Source organism: Scomber japonicus, chromosome 17 (assembly GCF_027409825.1).
Source record: "Scomber japonicus isolate fScoJap1 chromosome 17, fScoJap1.pri, whole genome shotgun sequence".
NCBI lineage: Eukaryota > Metazoa > Chordata > Actinopteri > Scombriformes > Scombridae > Scomber > Scomber japonicus.
In genome coordinates this window covers 30365367-30379907 of record NC_070594.1, presented here as the reverse complement: position 1 = coordinate 30379907, position 14541 = coordinate 30365367, and the positions used below count along the sequence as shown (strand labels likewise).

General features: G+C 43.7%; 1 protein-coding gene across 1 annotated transcript in view; it reads right to left on the bottom strand.

The window, feature by feature from the left end:
* Window positions 1–8039: 8039 nt before the first annotated feature.
* The window catches only part of LOC128376902 (uncharacterized), a 60087-nt gene continuing 53585 nt past the window's right edge, over window positions 8040–14541 (bottom strand). The window contains 2 exon segments of the mRNA XM_053336756.1: window positions 8040–9007; window positions 9178–9800. Coding sequence (XP_053192731.1) covers window positions 8040–9007; window positions 9178–9800 — 1591 coding nt within the window.

Below are 14541 nucleotides of genomic sequence, written 5' to 3'. Positions count from 1 at the left end.
TGACTTAAGATTTGAAATGGCCTTATTTATTTCTTCATCTGTTATCTCTCGGGTTATTATTCTGTTCTGCTCTGTTCCTATAGATGGTAAGTCCAACGATGTCAGGAACTCAGTTATAGCTCCTATTTCAGACGCTTCAGGTTGGGCATATAAATTTGTGTAATACGTCTCAAAAGCTTTTTGTATATCTTCCAATTTATGGTATGTCTTATTAGTTTGGGGATCTTTTATTTTATGTATACACCTCTCTGTCTGCTGTTTGCGTATTCGCCACGCCAGGAGTCTCTTGGATTTGGGACCATTCTCATAGAAATTTTGTTTGATGAACTTAGCCCTTTCAGATATCTGCTTTTCATAAATATTATTTAAGGTTTGTTTTGTATTTAAAATCTGTTTTAGGACATCAGGGTTGTTATTTACTATGTGTTTACTCTCCAAATATTTTAATTTTCCAGTCAGATCCTTAATTTGTTTATCTCTTTCCTTTTTCTTTTGGGTGGACCATGTTATAAGTTTGCCCCTCAAAACTGCCTTAGCAGCATCCCAGAGCGTACTTGGAGACACAGATCCATTATTGTTATAAGTGATATAGTCTTTGATTTCGTTCTTTACATATTTCTGACAGTGAGGGTCGTTCAAAAGACTTGTGTTAAGTCTCCACAAAGTGTCCTTGGGTTTACTATCTAGATGTAATGTTAAGTATACCCCTGCATGATCAGAAATGTCCCTTGTTCCTATATCACAGTTTATAATCCTATGTCTGTCAAAGTTGGACATGAAAAAATAATCGATTCTTGAGTAAACTAAATGGGGGTGGGAAAAAAAAGTAAAATATTTATCATGTGGGTGTAGGTCTCTCCATATGTCAATCATGCCTAATATTTTAAGAAATTTTTTAATATATACTGCTTCAGCTCCTATCTTCTTTAATTTATTTGATGAGTCCATGATTGGGCAAAGCTGAGTGTTCCAATCTCCCCCACATATTAACACCCCAGATGCTTCCACCGATATTAGATCAAATATCTTTTTGATCAACTGTTTATTATTTCCCAGAGGTCTATAGACATTCAGTAAAGTGACTTCCTTATGGTCAATAAAACCCTTAACTAGGACATAACGCCCTTCATTATCAACAATTTGAGAGGAAAACATAAAGTTTATTCTATTTGAAATTAGTATTGCAACTCCTCTTGAATTTCCCTTGTCAAAAGATGAATAGTATGTGTTTTTAAAACCCATTTTTTTCAGCTTATCATGTTCGATGTCTGGGAGATGCGTTTCTTGCCAAAAAATTATATCCTGTTTTTCTCTCTTCATCTTAGCAATAGTTTTACTTCTTTTTATAGGGTTATGTAACCCGTTTACATTCAGAGTGATAACTTTATATGTTTGATGAACCATCTTAACTGACAAAAGGGAAAATGTAGTACTTATTCACCTGAATAATAACCTGACAAGATGACCTGAACAAAACAACTTCTGTCTGTGAATCAAAATAGAACTGAACATATAATTACACATTACAAACTCAAATGACTTCCAGTTCTGAAGTATGAACTCAACTTCAGAGTTCGGTGGGGAAACCCTTAACCATGAAGGGACCCCTGCCTGTGCATTCTGGTGTCTCTGAATAAGGATGTTTACATTCAGAGCAGTGCACATTACGAGGCAAGCATAATTTCCGTGCTTAACGGTCGTTTTTAAATGTAAGGATAGTATAGGACAAATCGCTTAATGTTTTTTTTTTTTTTTTTTAAATTAACTTACACCCTCATATTGCTTACCGGTCTCTTACGTCTGTTTATTTACACAATAACGTTCATGTAGCATCCGGGTTCCGACGGAATGTTTTAAGTTTCTCCTGGATGTGTCTCAGGTGATCACGGCGCGGTCTTGCACCTGCTTTTTCCCAGGGGGGTTGTCTCGGTCCTGTCGCGGCTGCGGGTCTGGTCCCATGGCGGCCGCCCTGGAACTGTCCAGTGTGTATCCTCTCTTTTTGAGATCATCCGTTGCCTCCGCTGGGTCGTTGTAGAAGACTGGTCCGGTACTGAAAAACACTTTCAGTTTTGCTGGATACAGAGTCTGGAAGCGCAGCCCGTTCTCTTTCAGTATCTTCCTGATGCCGGCGTAGGCTTTCCGCTTTTTTAGTATTTCGGTTGGGAAGTCCTGTTCAAAAAACACTCTTTTTCCCTCGACAGTAATATCCCTCTTCTTCCAAGCGGCTCGGAGAACCGTTTCTTTTGTTTTATATTCCTGGAAGTAGATCACTATCGACCTCGGACTGGACCCCTCCGGTGGTTTGGATCCGAGAGACCGATGGCAGCGCTGTATCCCTAGTCTGGGCTCGGAAAGAGACAGTTGGGACCTGATGAACTTCTCCACGTAGTCCTGTATATCCTCGCCTTCAGACCCCTCAGGGATTCCGTGGATGCGTATATTATTCCGGCGGGAGCGGGCCTCCAGGTCTGTGAGCTGGGCTTGCATGCTCTGCTGGATTTCCAACGTGTGTGAAAGCAGTTCACTGATCTCGGCGCTCTGCTCCTCCACAGCTCCCACTCGTTGCTCCGCTTCTCCCACTCTCTCCGTTATTTCTTGTAACTCAATACCAATAAAGCTGAGCTTCTGGTTGATTTCCTCTCTGAAATCCGTCAGTTCTTTCTTCAGAACTCCTAAAGTCTCGGAGTGTTCTTTCTTCATGTCTATGCGGATCGCTTTTATCTCGGCGATGATGTTAGCTTGAATAGCATCCATGTCCTCTTGCTTAGCTTGGTTGCTAGCAGTCTCGTTGTCGTCTTCGTTTTCTGACAAATTGTCGTTGATACACTGGTCCTGTTGCGATTTTCCTTTCGTCTTATTTTTCGTGCCCCCTCCCATGTTCAAACACGCGTTTTTTAGACTTACAACGCTGATATCTCAGAGGGGTAGAGAACGACCATGCAGGAGCTCGTGTGCTACGCTGTTGCTCGCTTCAGCGCCATGCCGGAAGTCGTCTACTGTATTTCTCTTTAAGCCTCCCAAGTACTGGCCCCTCTCTCTCTCCGGCTGCATCCACCTCCTACCATCACTACCACCACAGCAGCACCACATGAGGGGGCTGATGGGGAGGCAACCCAGGAGCACCACCACCCCAAGGAACCTCCAACAGCCCTCATCTTGGACCAGCCTGCAGAGTCACCAGCTCCCTCCACACCAGCACCATCGGCACCACCACCTGCTGCAGAGGACTTGGAGGAGATGCCCGGGCCTGCCTTCCTCCCTCCCTCACCACCAGCTAGCTGTCTGTCAAACAGTAAATGTTACCTGTCAGGTCTCAGAGGTCAGTGCTGTCCCCATCCATGAAGTCATTTCCTAAGATATTAAAGTGCTTTGTATGTTTGTCTTGTACTCCCTCCAGCTACTGCCTGTGTCCTGTATTGGAAAATGTATGTAAGCTCTAACTTCGTCAAAAAGAGAATCAAATACACAAGATACACTTTCTGCTTGTCATGAAAATTGTTTTTCTAACTCTGTATACAACCAAACTGCAGAACTGTATGCCCTGTTTTACCTTTGCAACTATGTATCTCCTGCTTTCATTGTCAGTGACTTGTTTTTTAGTGTTTGCTAACCAAGCTATCCATTCCGTCAGCTTGAGATGATCATGCGCTTTCCTTGAGCGCTGATTGGTTGACATCTCCCTGTCATGCACAAAGCGAACAAAGAATGATAACTTCATCCAAACCATCAACTTGTCTCTTAGACCCGATTCCAGGCTGCTCAAGGAAGTATTCCCCTCAGTTAGCACTTCTTTATTAGATATGATTAATCTGTCTTTGGTGACAGGTTATGTACTACAGTCCTTTAAGGTAGCTGTAATTAAACCACTTCTTAAAAAGCCTATTCTTGATTCAGAGGTTCTAGCCAACTATTGGCCGATATCGAACCTTCCCTTTCTCTCCAAGATCCTTGAGAAAGCAGTTGCTAATCAGCTGTGTAATTTTCTACATAGTAACAGTTTATTTGAGAATTTTCAGTCTGGATTTAGAGCTCATCATAGCACAGAGACTGCACTGGTGAAAGTTACAAATTACCTTTTGACTTCATCAGACAATGGACTTTTTCTCTGTCCTTGTTCTGTTAGATCTTAGTGCTGCCTTTGACCATCAAATCCTCCTGAGACTTGAACATTTAATGGGAATTGAAATGGTTTAAATCATATTTATCTGATAGATTTCAGTTTGTAAATGTTAATGATAAATCTTCCATGCAAACAAAAGTTAGACATGGTGTTCCTCAAGGTTCAGTGCTTGTACCAATACTATTCTCCTTACATGTGCTTCCTTTAGGAAACATTATCCGGAATCACTCAATAAATGTTCATTGTTATGCAAATGATACTCAATTATATCTATCAATAAAGCCAAATGAAATTAACCAATTAACTAAACTACAAACGTGCATTAAGGACATAAGGGCCTGGATGACCTGTAACTTCCTGTTATGAAACTAGAAAAAACTGAAGTTATTGTGCTTGGCCATAAACACCTTAGGAATTCATTATCAAATGACATAACTACTCTGGATGGCATTACTCTGGCCTTCAGCTCCACTGTAAGGAACCTAGGAGTTATATTTATGTGTAAAGTGCCTTGAGATAACTTTGTTGTGATTTGGCGCTATACAAATAAAGATTGATTGATTGATTTAAAGAATAATGGGTTGATTCTTATTGCGGGAAGGCGGGTAGCCCGAATGTATTAAAAGTGTTGCTTATCTTAGATTTGGCAGACTTCCCTGTACAATGCCTCATCATCTGGTCAGAGTCACCTTTGACGCTCCAATGAGTAAATTGGACCAGGTTTGATATAGAGACTGACAAGGTCTCTCTCTTGGACAAACAAAAATCCGTTAACATTCCATGGAGCAACCAAAGTGACAAGAACTACATAAAAGTGGTGTCTCTTTCGGACGTCATAATTTGTCGGAGAGACCATCAGATGAGAGTCACACAGACTGCGATCATAAACTAAAAGACATATTCCTGACTTCCCCCCCTCTGTGTCTCCTGAAACCACACAGAGCATGAAAGCGAGAAAATTAGTGTCTTAGTAAATAGTGTGGTTTAAACAATATCAATTACTTATATCAGTATCAATTACCTAAAGACACCTCCATTGTAACAACTATTACAGCGATCACAGATAAATGTGTATTTGAAGAACTGTCATTATAATTTCTCCTTTCATCAACACAAATGTTGGTATGAGAATGTTTACTTGATGTGAGAAAGTGTTACATTGATGTTATGCTTACATTATGGTGATTATCAATTATCTATCATGGAATAAGTAGAATAGCAATGTGTTATGCTTGATCATATTAATCCTTTTCCCGGGTTCCCGGGTAAAAATAAGATAAGATAAGATATTTCTTTATTAGTCGCACAGTGGGGAAATTTGCAGTGTTACAGCAGCAAGTGGACAGTAAAAATGGAAGAGCATCAATAAGAAAGAATAAAGAACAAATAGATAAGTACGAATAGTAGAGCATATAATAAAAAACAATTACAGGCCAATTCTTGAAGAAATAGTATTAGCAATTCTAATAGGCAGTTCCCTTTCAGAATGAAAGTCCTGAACACATCTCTGTCAGTGATATTTGTGACTCCATTGTGCCATAGTTTTCCATTATGGAACAATTTTTCATGCTTATGGTTTTGGATTTAAAGGTGCAGTGTGTAATTAGCGTTGTTTTTAACGGTATCTAACGGTGAAATTCTAGATTGCAACACTCCGCCATGTGTTTGATTGTCCTAGTAGCACATGCTAACATTAGCAACATAATGCTAAACAAAGCTAACGGTTATTTTATTGTAAGGTTTTGTATTGTTGATAGCGCTGGCAGGATACATGTTTTATTATACGTCTGCAGAGTGAAGTATCGGAGGTTAGAGGAAGAGGAAGAGGGCGTGGGACAGGCAGAGGTGCGGCCGCAGGCAGGGCCAGGTGAGGCGGGATAGGGAGGAGAGCGAACACCGGCAGCAAGGGAAGAAGTGGAGGCTGGAAACCCTCCGGAGGGACGCGCCTGAGGTTTATAACGTTATTAAATTATATTCCTTTCCGTCCTGCATGGTATTAACAACACACAGTGGTTTTTAGATAGCAGTTCTGTGCTTTACATTACTGTAGTCTATATGACGTGTTATCAGTGTAACGTGAGTCATTGTAAATATCAGCTACACTACTGAATGATTATATAAATACCATATAGGACCAGTATCAAAATGATTGTTGTAGACATGTTGGAAAACGCTGGACAGCCCAGTCCATATTCTGCACTGATATTACCATATTTCCAACAAAATATCATGAAACTTATGTGGCAAAATGGAGAGGGGGAAATTGTCGGACTACGCCAACTGGTGGCCAAATGAGGGAGAGTTATCAACTACGCCACCTGGGGATTAACACCCAGGAAATACATCAACCCATAGGTCACGCAGATTCGCTCACAGAGGATGGAGACGGACTTCACAATGTACAAAGTTTATTAACGAAGAATTGCAATAATTAAAATGACATGCTAATACAAAGCCTGAGCGCCAAACAACCAAAATTATATTAATTCGGTAACAGAAAAATAATAAATCAATAAATCAAACAATAAATAAAAGGAACAGGGCTAGGATCTAAGTTGAGCGACAGACTACACGAAACCAAAGGGGGAGAAGGAAAACAACACAAATCAAAGAAAACCACTACAAACCAAACCACCACGTATCACACCAAATGAAGGGGAGTGCGAGGGGAACCACCACCCGGGGGCCTGCCGCACACTATGCCAGCTCCTGTCCTGGAAAAGAAAAGAAAAGAAAACAATTATAATACCGCATACAGGAAAAAAAGGGACACTCAGGCAAATGTAAATTGCACAATTTAAAAAGAGATTAATACTAACATGCACGCACACACACCCACACACACAAGAATAAAATCTACTACACAAAGGGCAAAAAAAACAACCACCAATACACAGAACACAAAAATAAACAGCAAACAATGAAACAAAACACCAAAACTCAGCTGTGGACGGGTACCAGGAATGGTAACTTAATTACAGACAGGTCCACAGCTGAAAACAAAAAAATACACGAGAAAGAAAATAATCTAAACCAATAAACAAAAATAGTAAATGAAGAAATTAATCAAACAAAAGTTGTGATGAGAGGATAAGCCCCAAAACTGCGTGAGCAGCGGACACTAACGAGATTTATTGTCCCGTTAAATCAAACCATATCCAGTGGCAACAATAGCAGTAAACGGAGTGACAGCACCAGGGCTGGAGGCCGCAAAAAGCCGTCTCCCAGATTGCCCAGTTAGTGGTGCACGTCACTGGGCTGGACACTGCAGCCCCACGCCGAGCGCTGGAGGAGGAGAGGAGGCCTGTGGCCTCGACAGCTACAGCAGGCAGGGAACAGGACAACTTTAATAAATAGCTATTTAAGATAGCAGATCATAGGTGTAAATAATGGCAAAACTTACCCGAGCAAAACGAGCTTAGCACCATGCCCAACACGCAATTACCAATTCACGGTGAGGGCAGAGAGCAGACACCACTCCTCAGGATCCCCACAACTGCATGCCACAACGGCACGGCCGACAACGCTGTAAAGTGGTCAAACAACGGCAGCTATCATACCATTATGCCCCATGGAAAATAAATGTATGGCAGCACCCATGCTTTCCTTAAGTCACCGGTTTGGTGCAAAACAGCTGAGCACGCCAGAGAGAGCCCTCGCCAAATGAACAGCCAGGTAGTAGTGAGCGCACCAGCCAAGCTTGGCCAGATAAGCAAGTGGCTTACGGTGTAATCAGGCACAGGTGAGATTGATTGGGTGGAGGTGGAGCAGCGCTAGACCTGCCACCCCCACTTTCTGCGTCGTCACCCCGATGACGAACTACTAGTTAAAAAAGTACACTAAACTAGGACCAAGGCCTGAACAGGGCAACCTGAGTGTGAACCAAAGGTTGTGCAGGTTCAAGTACCCCATTACCATGTTAGGCAACAGGTTGGGGAAGACGATGAACATTGGAATGTTTGCCGGCATTGGAACGACCAGTTCGACGCAAAGCTGGCTGAGAGGGGCTGGGCTGACTACTAGTGGGAACGTTCCTGTGCCGAACTCGGGCCTGGGTCAGGCTGAGCGTCTGCTGGGGCCGTCGCATTAAGCCCAATAAAGCAGGGTTGGACTGGGGCCTCAATGGCAACAACTGCAGAAGTTTCACGGGCCAGCAGCCATAGCTCACCATCTCCAGACGGATCACCGGAGTTTGCCAGTGCTGCTGAAGCAGGTGGAGACGGCACTCTAGGGGGCGAGCACTGGACAGGACCTGGGCCTTCAGCATGTCTCGGTGCACCTGCCGAGCCCTATGCAGCTCTTCCACAGGGGCAATGGTATAAACCGTTCCGTCGCCTGATGGGACTTTCAGCACGTGATAAATCACTGAGCTCCATTTATCATGGAACTTGTGCCGACCCCTAACACCACGATCTCGGAGATAAACCAGCTGGCCCACCTGCAGAGGGACATCCCGAACATGCTGGTCATACCGCTCTTTCCGTCGGCTTGCAGCAGCCAACAACCTCTCACGAGCATTATCGAAGGCCACCTTGAGCCTTTCCTGATGTTCTGTCATCCAGTCCTGCACTTCCCCTGGCTCAGGGTCTCGGACCCGACCCAAAAGGAAGTCCACGGGAAGCCTAGGCTCTCGTCCAAACATCAAAAAGAAAGGCGACTCTCCTATACTTTGATGTGGTGTAGTGTTACAACAAAACAACACCTGCGGGAGACAAGAAACCCAATCCCGCTTCCGGGAGGCTGGCAACGTCCGCAAAAGATCATGAAGAGTTCTATTAAATCGCTCACACTGCCCGTTGCCGACTGGATGGTAAGGAGTGGTTCGCGATTTATCTACCTCATACAAGCGACAGAGCTGTTGAATCAAGGAGCTCTCAAAGCTTCGACCTTGGTCAGAATGAATACGACTTGGAATACCAAATTTGAAGAACCATTCGGTCAGCAAGACCTGAGCCACAGTTGCTGCCTGCTGATCCCGGGTTGGGACCGCCACTGACCATTTGGTCTCATTCAGCTGAGATGCCAGTAGGTGACCCATGAAACTATGGGGCACTGACCCCGAGTCCTTGTCTGGACCCACTGCTTGATGTCGGCAGACATCCCCGGCCAGTAGCAGCGCTGCCGCACCAATTCAGTGGTGCGCTCGATGCCCTGGTGACCATGGTCTTGGTGCAACTGAGTCAGTGTTTCCTCCTTAAGAACAGCAGGTAGGACAAGCTGGAGGTACTCCTCCCCCCCATCCGAACTAAACGTCCAGCGGTACAATACACCCTCCTGCTCAACCAAGCGGTCCCACTGTTTCAGGAGTGTCAATGCAGAAGTGGGAAGTTGCTGCCTCTCGTCATGAGTAGGCTTAGCCAGCTTCCTCCAAAAGGGTAGAAAATGGTCACACAAAAGAGCATCAGCCTCCTGCAACGAACGGAGGTCCAATGGGGAATGGCCCCAAAAGACAGACACCATCGACTGGACAGCAGGCACCACTGGGTCTGTGCCTGAAGCTGGTGGGAAAAGCAGTGGGACTGAAGTCCCAGGTAGCACATGTTCAGCCAGATACTGCCGGGAGAGAGCATCAGCGTTCTTATTGACGCGCCCGGAGCGATACCTGATGTCAAAATCAAAGACAGCTAGTTGGGACGGCCACCGCTGCTCTGTGGCCCCCAACTTAGCTGAATTAAGGTAGCTGTAGGAGCCAATTAAGACGTCTGCTATAAGTAGGAACTATACCGTGTAGGTTCAGGTGCCGCCCGGAAAGGGAAACAGATTTTTGACCACACGCGCACACACACACACACTCACACACACCGACTCTCACCACACCTACCCTGTATTCACCTGGTCACATGAAGCTCAAGGCAGAGGAGCTGCAGTTGGGCTGTGATTTTGTGAACTGTTGGAGTATTAATGCTTGAAAGGAAAGGAAATACTACATGGAATAAATGGACAATTTGCAACTGGCAAGTACTGAATGGACAATGTTTCATTTAATCGGAAGGTGAAATGTGCGTCAATTAACTAATACGTGGTGGAGCACCTCAGTGGCCTAAAGCGTGGGCTTGGCCACTATACTTTCATTCAAAAATCTTCCCGTTTTGTTAATTAATCGAGAAGAAGTTTGCCCTGATTTGCGGCAACGCGGGAGAGCAGACATGGATTGCGTAATTGGAGCGTGTAGCGAGCTGTGGCTGATCAGCTGATTGGGACGCTGGAGAGGAGCTGCGGTGCATCTTCTCATCTGTTGTGGTCCACCTGCTCATCGGCTGACCAGGACACCGGAGAACATCTCATCACAACAGGCTGCTGACTGGAGGATTCGGTTTGGACGTTGCAGAGTTTCCGCCGGAGACACACAACAGCTGTTTCATCTGACTGGGGTAAGGTAGCGCTACCGCAAGTTTAGATGGCCATTTAGTTGTGTGCACACAAAAAATAAGGCGTAAGTCCAATGCATTGGTTGCTGAATGGGATGAACAAAAAGCTTTGTGTTGGTAATTTTGTAACAATTGTTTGACGGTCGGACTATTAAAATGGACATGGAGCAGTGCGTTGCGGACACGGACATAACGTCAGCTATGAGCGTGCCAGCTGTTGGCAAACAGGACACTGTTGTTGAATGTGAAACGCAAAGCAAGCGGGTTGTCAAACTTTCTGCTAAAGCTCTTGCCGACAGGTTAGACAGGTTACAAAATGGTAGAAAATCTAAGCTAAATAAGGCTAGCAAATTAAGAAAAACAATACAAGGGTTAATGCAAAATGGAAACAATTCTGAGGTACAAAATGCTCTTGATGGTTTCATTGAATTGTGTGATGATATAAAATGCGTGCATGATTCAATAATGAGTTTGTTGCCCCAGGATGAAAAAGAAAGACATGAAACATGGTTCAAAGCAAAAATGATGTTCAATGATGAATTTATTGCCAATACACAAGAGTGGGTTTTGAAAAATGAAAAGTGTGTGCCTGAAAATGAAGGTAATCATGAAAATGGTGATTGTGGTGATGAAATTAATCCTGATGATAGTGTTTCCAATGTGGGTAAACATTCAAACAAAAGTTACATCAGTAACAAATCAAGTACCACTTCCTCTGCACAAATTAAAGCAGCAGCAGAAAGAGCTGCACTTGTTGTTCGGATGGCAGCATTAAAGGAACAACATGCATTGGATGAACAGGAGCAACAAATAAGGAGGAGAAAGGAACAGCTCAAGTTGGAAACTGAGTTAGCAGCATCTACTGCTAAGCTAGCAGTTTTGCAGGCTTCAGATGGACGTTCCTCTCGGGTACCATCAAATGGCATGAACTCATATTTTGAAAGGGAAAAGAGGAAGCTGAAACCACTTAACACTCTTAACCCCGCAGCAAAGGAATATGAGCCCGTTGCAAGCAAACCACAGCAAAAGGATTGGTCATTGCCACAGTACAAACAGCCAGCAATGGACGTTAACCCAAAGCCAACTCAAATACACGATTCAAGTGCAGTAAAACAAGATGCTGATGCATATGATCAAAAACATGGAAAATCATCACAAGGTTTGCAAGCTGGTACAACAACTGCTTTGGAAAACAGGCAACATGCAAACCTACAAGGTGATGAAATTACATCTGGAGATGTTATTGCTATTATGCACAAGCAAAATGAAATCACAGCTACTCTTGTTCACCAGCAGCGCTTATTGTCTCTTCCAACACGAGACATTCCTGTATTTGAAGGAGATCCACTTCAATGCAAAGCTTTCATTAAAGCATTCGAACAAAGAGTGGAGGACAAAGCTAGTGGAGCTGACTGCTTATATTACTTGGAACAGTTCACAAGGGGGCAGCCAAAGGAATTGGTTCGTAGCTGTCAACACATGGCTCCTGAACGTGGCTACATTGTGGCAAAGGGTCTTCTGAAGGAACATTATGGAAATGATTACAAGATTTCAGCTACATATACAGAAAAGGTTCTGGCTTGGCCAACAATCAAGTCAGAGGATGTCAAAGCCCTACAAGCTTATGCTTTGTTTCTGCGTGGATGTTGCAATCTAATGGAAGAACTTCATTACATGTACGAGTTGGATTTGCCAACTAATATGAGACTGATCATTTCCAAACTGCCATTCAAGCTCAGGGAACGATGGAGAACTAAGGCCCATGACATTATGGAAGCCTCCCATGACAGAGCTCATTTTTTGGATGTGGTTTTATTTCTTGAAAAGCATGTGAGGATTCTTTCTGACTCCATCTTTGGAGATCTTGAAGTCGTAACACCGAAATCTGTTAGTGTAAACCCTACCAACAAGTTAAAGCTACAGTCAAGGAGTGGAGCGAAAGGAAGCAGTTTTGCCACTACAGTAGCACCTATGTACTCCGTGGAAAACAAAGTTACTCAAAATGACTTCAAGAAACAGGAAAGCCTAAACTGTCATTGCTGTTCACGTGCTCACCCTTTAGAAAAATGCCAACAGTTTAAAGGAAAGAAGCACCGAGACAAAATTGATTTTCTGAAGGAGAAAGGCATTTGTTTTGGATGCTTATGCACCGGACACATAAGCCGGACCTGTAATAAACGCTTGGTTTGTGAGGTTTGTGGACGGCAACATCCCACTGTGCTCCATATCAAGAAGGCAGATGTGGAGTTAGAACCATCAAGTGAGTCACCAGGAGTTAAACCATCAACTCTCCCTCAGACATGTGGACATACAGGGGCCGGAAAGGATCGCTGCATTCTCTCTATTGTGCCGGTGAAGGTTAAGTCCACTAAGGGAAGTGAGGTCATACAGACCTATGCATTTCTGGACCCTGGAAGTTCAGCTACATTCTGTTCAGAAGATCTTATGCAGAAGTTGAACATTACAGGGAAAAGAACCCATTTTCTTCTGAAAACAATGGGACAGGAAAAAGTTGTTCCTGCACACTCCTTATTGGGTTTGGAGGTGTCTGGTCTTGAGGAAAACAACTTTTATCTCCTTCCGGAAGTTCTCACACAGAAGAAGATGCCAGTCACTGCAGACAATATTGCTACTGCCGCAGATGTGAAAAGGTGGCCTCATCTGTCAAAAGTCCATATTCCAAGTATAAACGCCAATGTTGACATGTTGATAAGAACCAACGCTCCCAAGTTATTGGAACCATGGGAAATTGTCAACAGTTGTGGAGATAGCCCATACGCTATAAGAACAGTCTTGGGATGGGTTATCAATGGCCCTGTAACTGGAAGTGGAAATGGCAGCAGTCTTGATGTGGAGCTTTCCTCTGTTGTGGTGAACAGGATTTCAGTGTCTAACTTGGAAATCATGCTGAGGAATCAGTATATGCATGACTTTAATGAAAAAACCTCAGAGGACAAAGAAATGTCTCAAGAGGACCTTAAGTTTTTGGAAGTCATGGAATCCTCTGCTGAGCTACAGAATGAGAGGTACACCCTGAAGCTGCCTCTTAATAAACCTGATGTTCTTCTTCCAAACAACTTTGCAGTGGCAAAACAAAGGATACTTGGATTGAGGAAAAGCGCTAGTTATGCGCTGAGACGGACTGCTGATGACAACAAGTCTGACTTTTCTGCTGAGACTGTTCAAGCTGTCAAGCAAAACTTTTATGTGGACGATTGTTTGATGAGCCTGGGCTCAGAAAAGGAGGCCATCCAGATGATAAAAGATCTCTCGGCTCTCCGTAAAAGAGGTGGTTTCATTTTGGAAAAATGGATTAGCAACAGTCGGGCAGTGTTGCAGACAATTGCAGAAGAACAACGGGCTAAAGATCTGAAAGAGCTGAATCTGGATCGAGACAATCTTCCTATGGAAAGAGCTTTAGGTCTGCTTTGGTGCGTCGAGTCAGACTCCTTTAAGTTCAAGATGGAAGTGAAGCAGCAGTCTCTAACCAGACGTGGCATGTTGTGCACAGCCAGCTCAGTGTACGATCCTTTAGGTATGTTGGCGCCAGTCACTTTGTCTGCAAAAATCATGCAACAGGAGCTCTGCAGGAGAAGCTGTGGATGGGACGATGTCATGCCACCAGATATTGAAAATCAGTGGAAAAGATGGTTGGCAGATCTGGAGTTGCTAGCATCGTTCAGGGTTGATAGATGCATAAAGCCACAAGACTTTGGTGCACCCATACACAGACAACTACATCATTTTGCAGACGCCAGTAAAGATGGTTATGGCACTGTAACTTACATCAGGCTGCAGAACTCCAAAGGTATGGCTCATGTTGCGTTCCTATTGGGAAAGGCCAGAGTTACGCCATTAAAATCTGTAACTATTCCACGACTGGAACTAACAGCTGCAGTTCTGGCTGCTAGGATGGATGTGATGTTAAAATCAGAGCTTCAACTTCACTTTGATGAATCTGTGTTTTGGACAGACAGTACTTCAGTTTTGAAGTACATCAATAATGAAGACAAGCGTTTCCATACATTTGTGGCAAATTGGATCACAGCCATA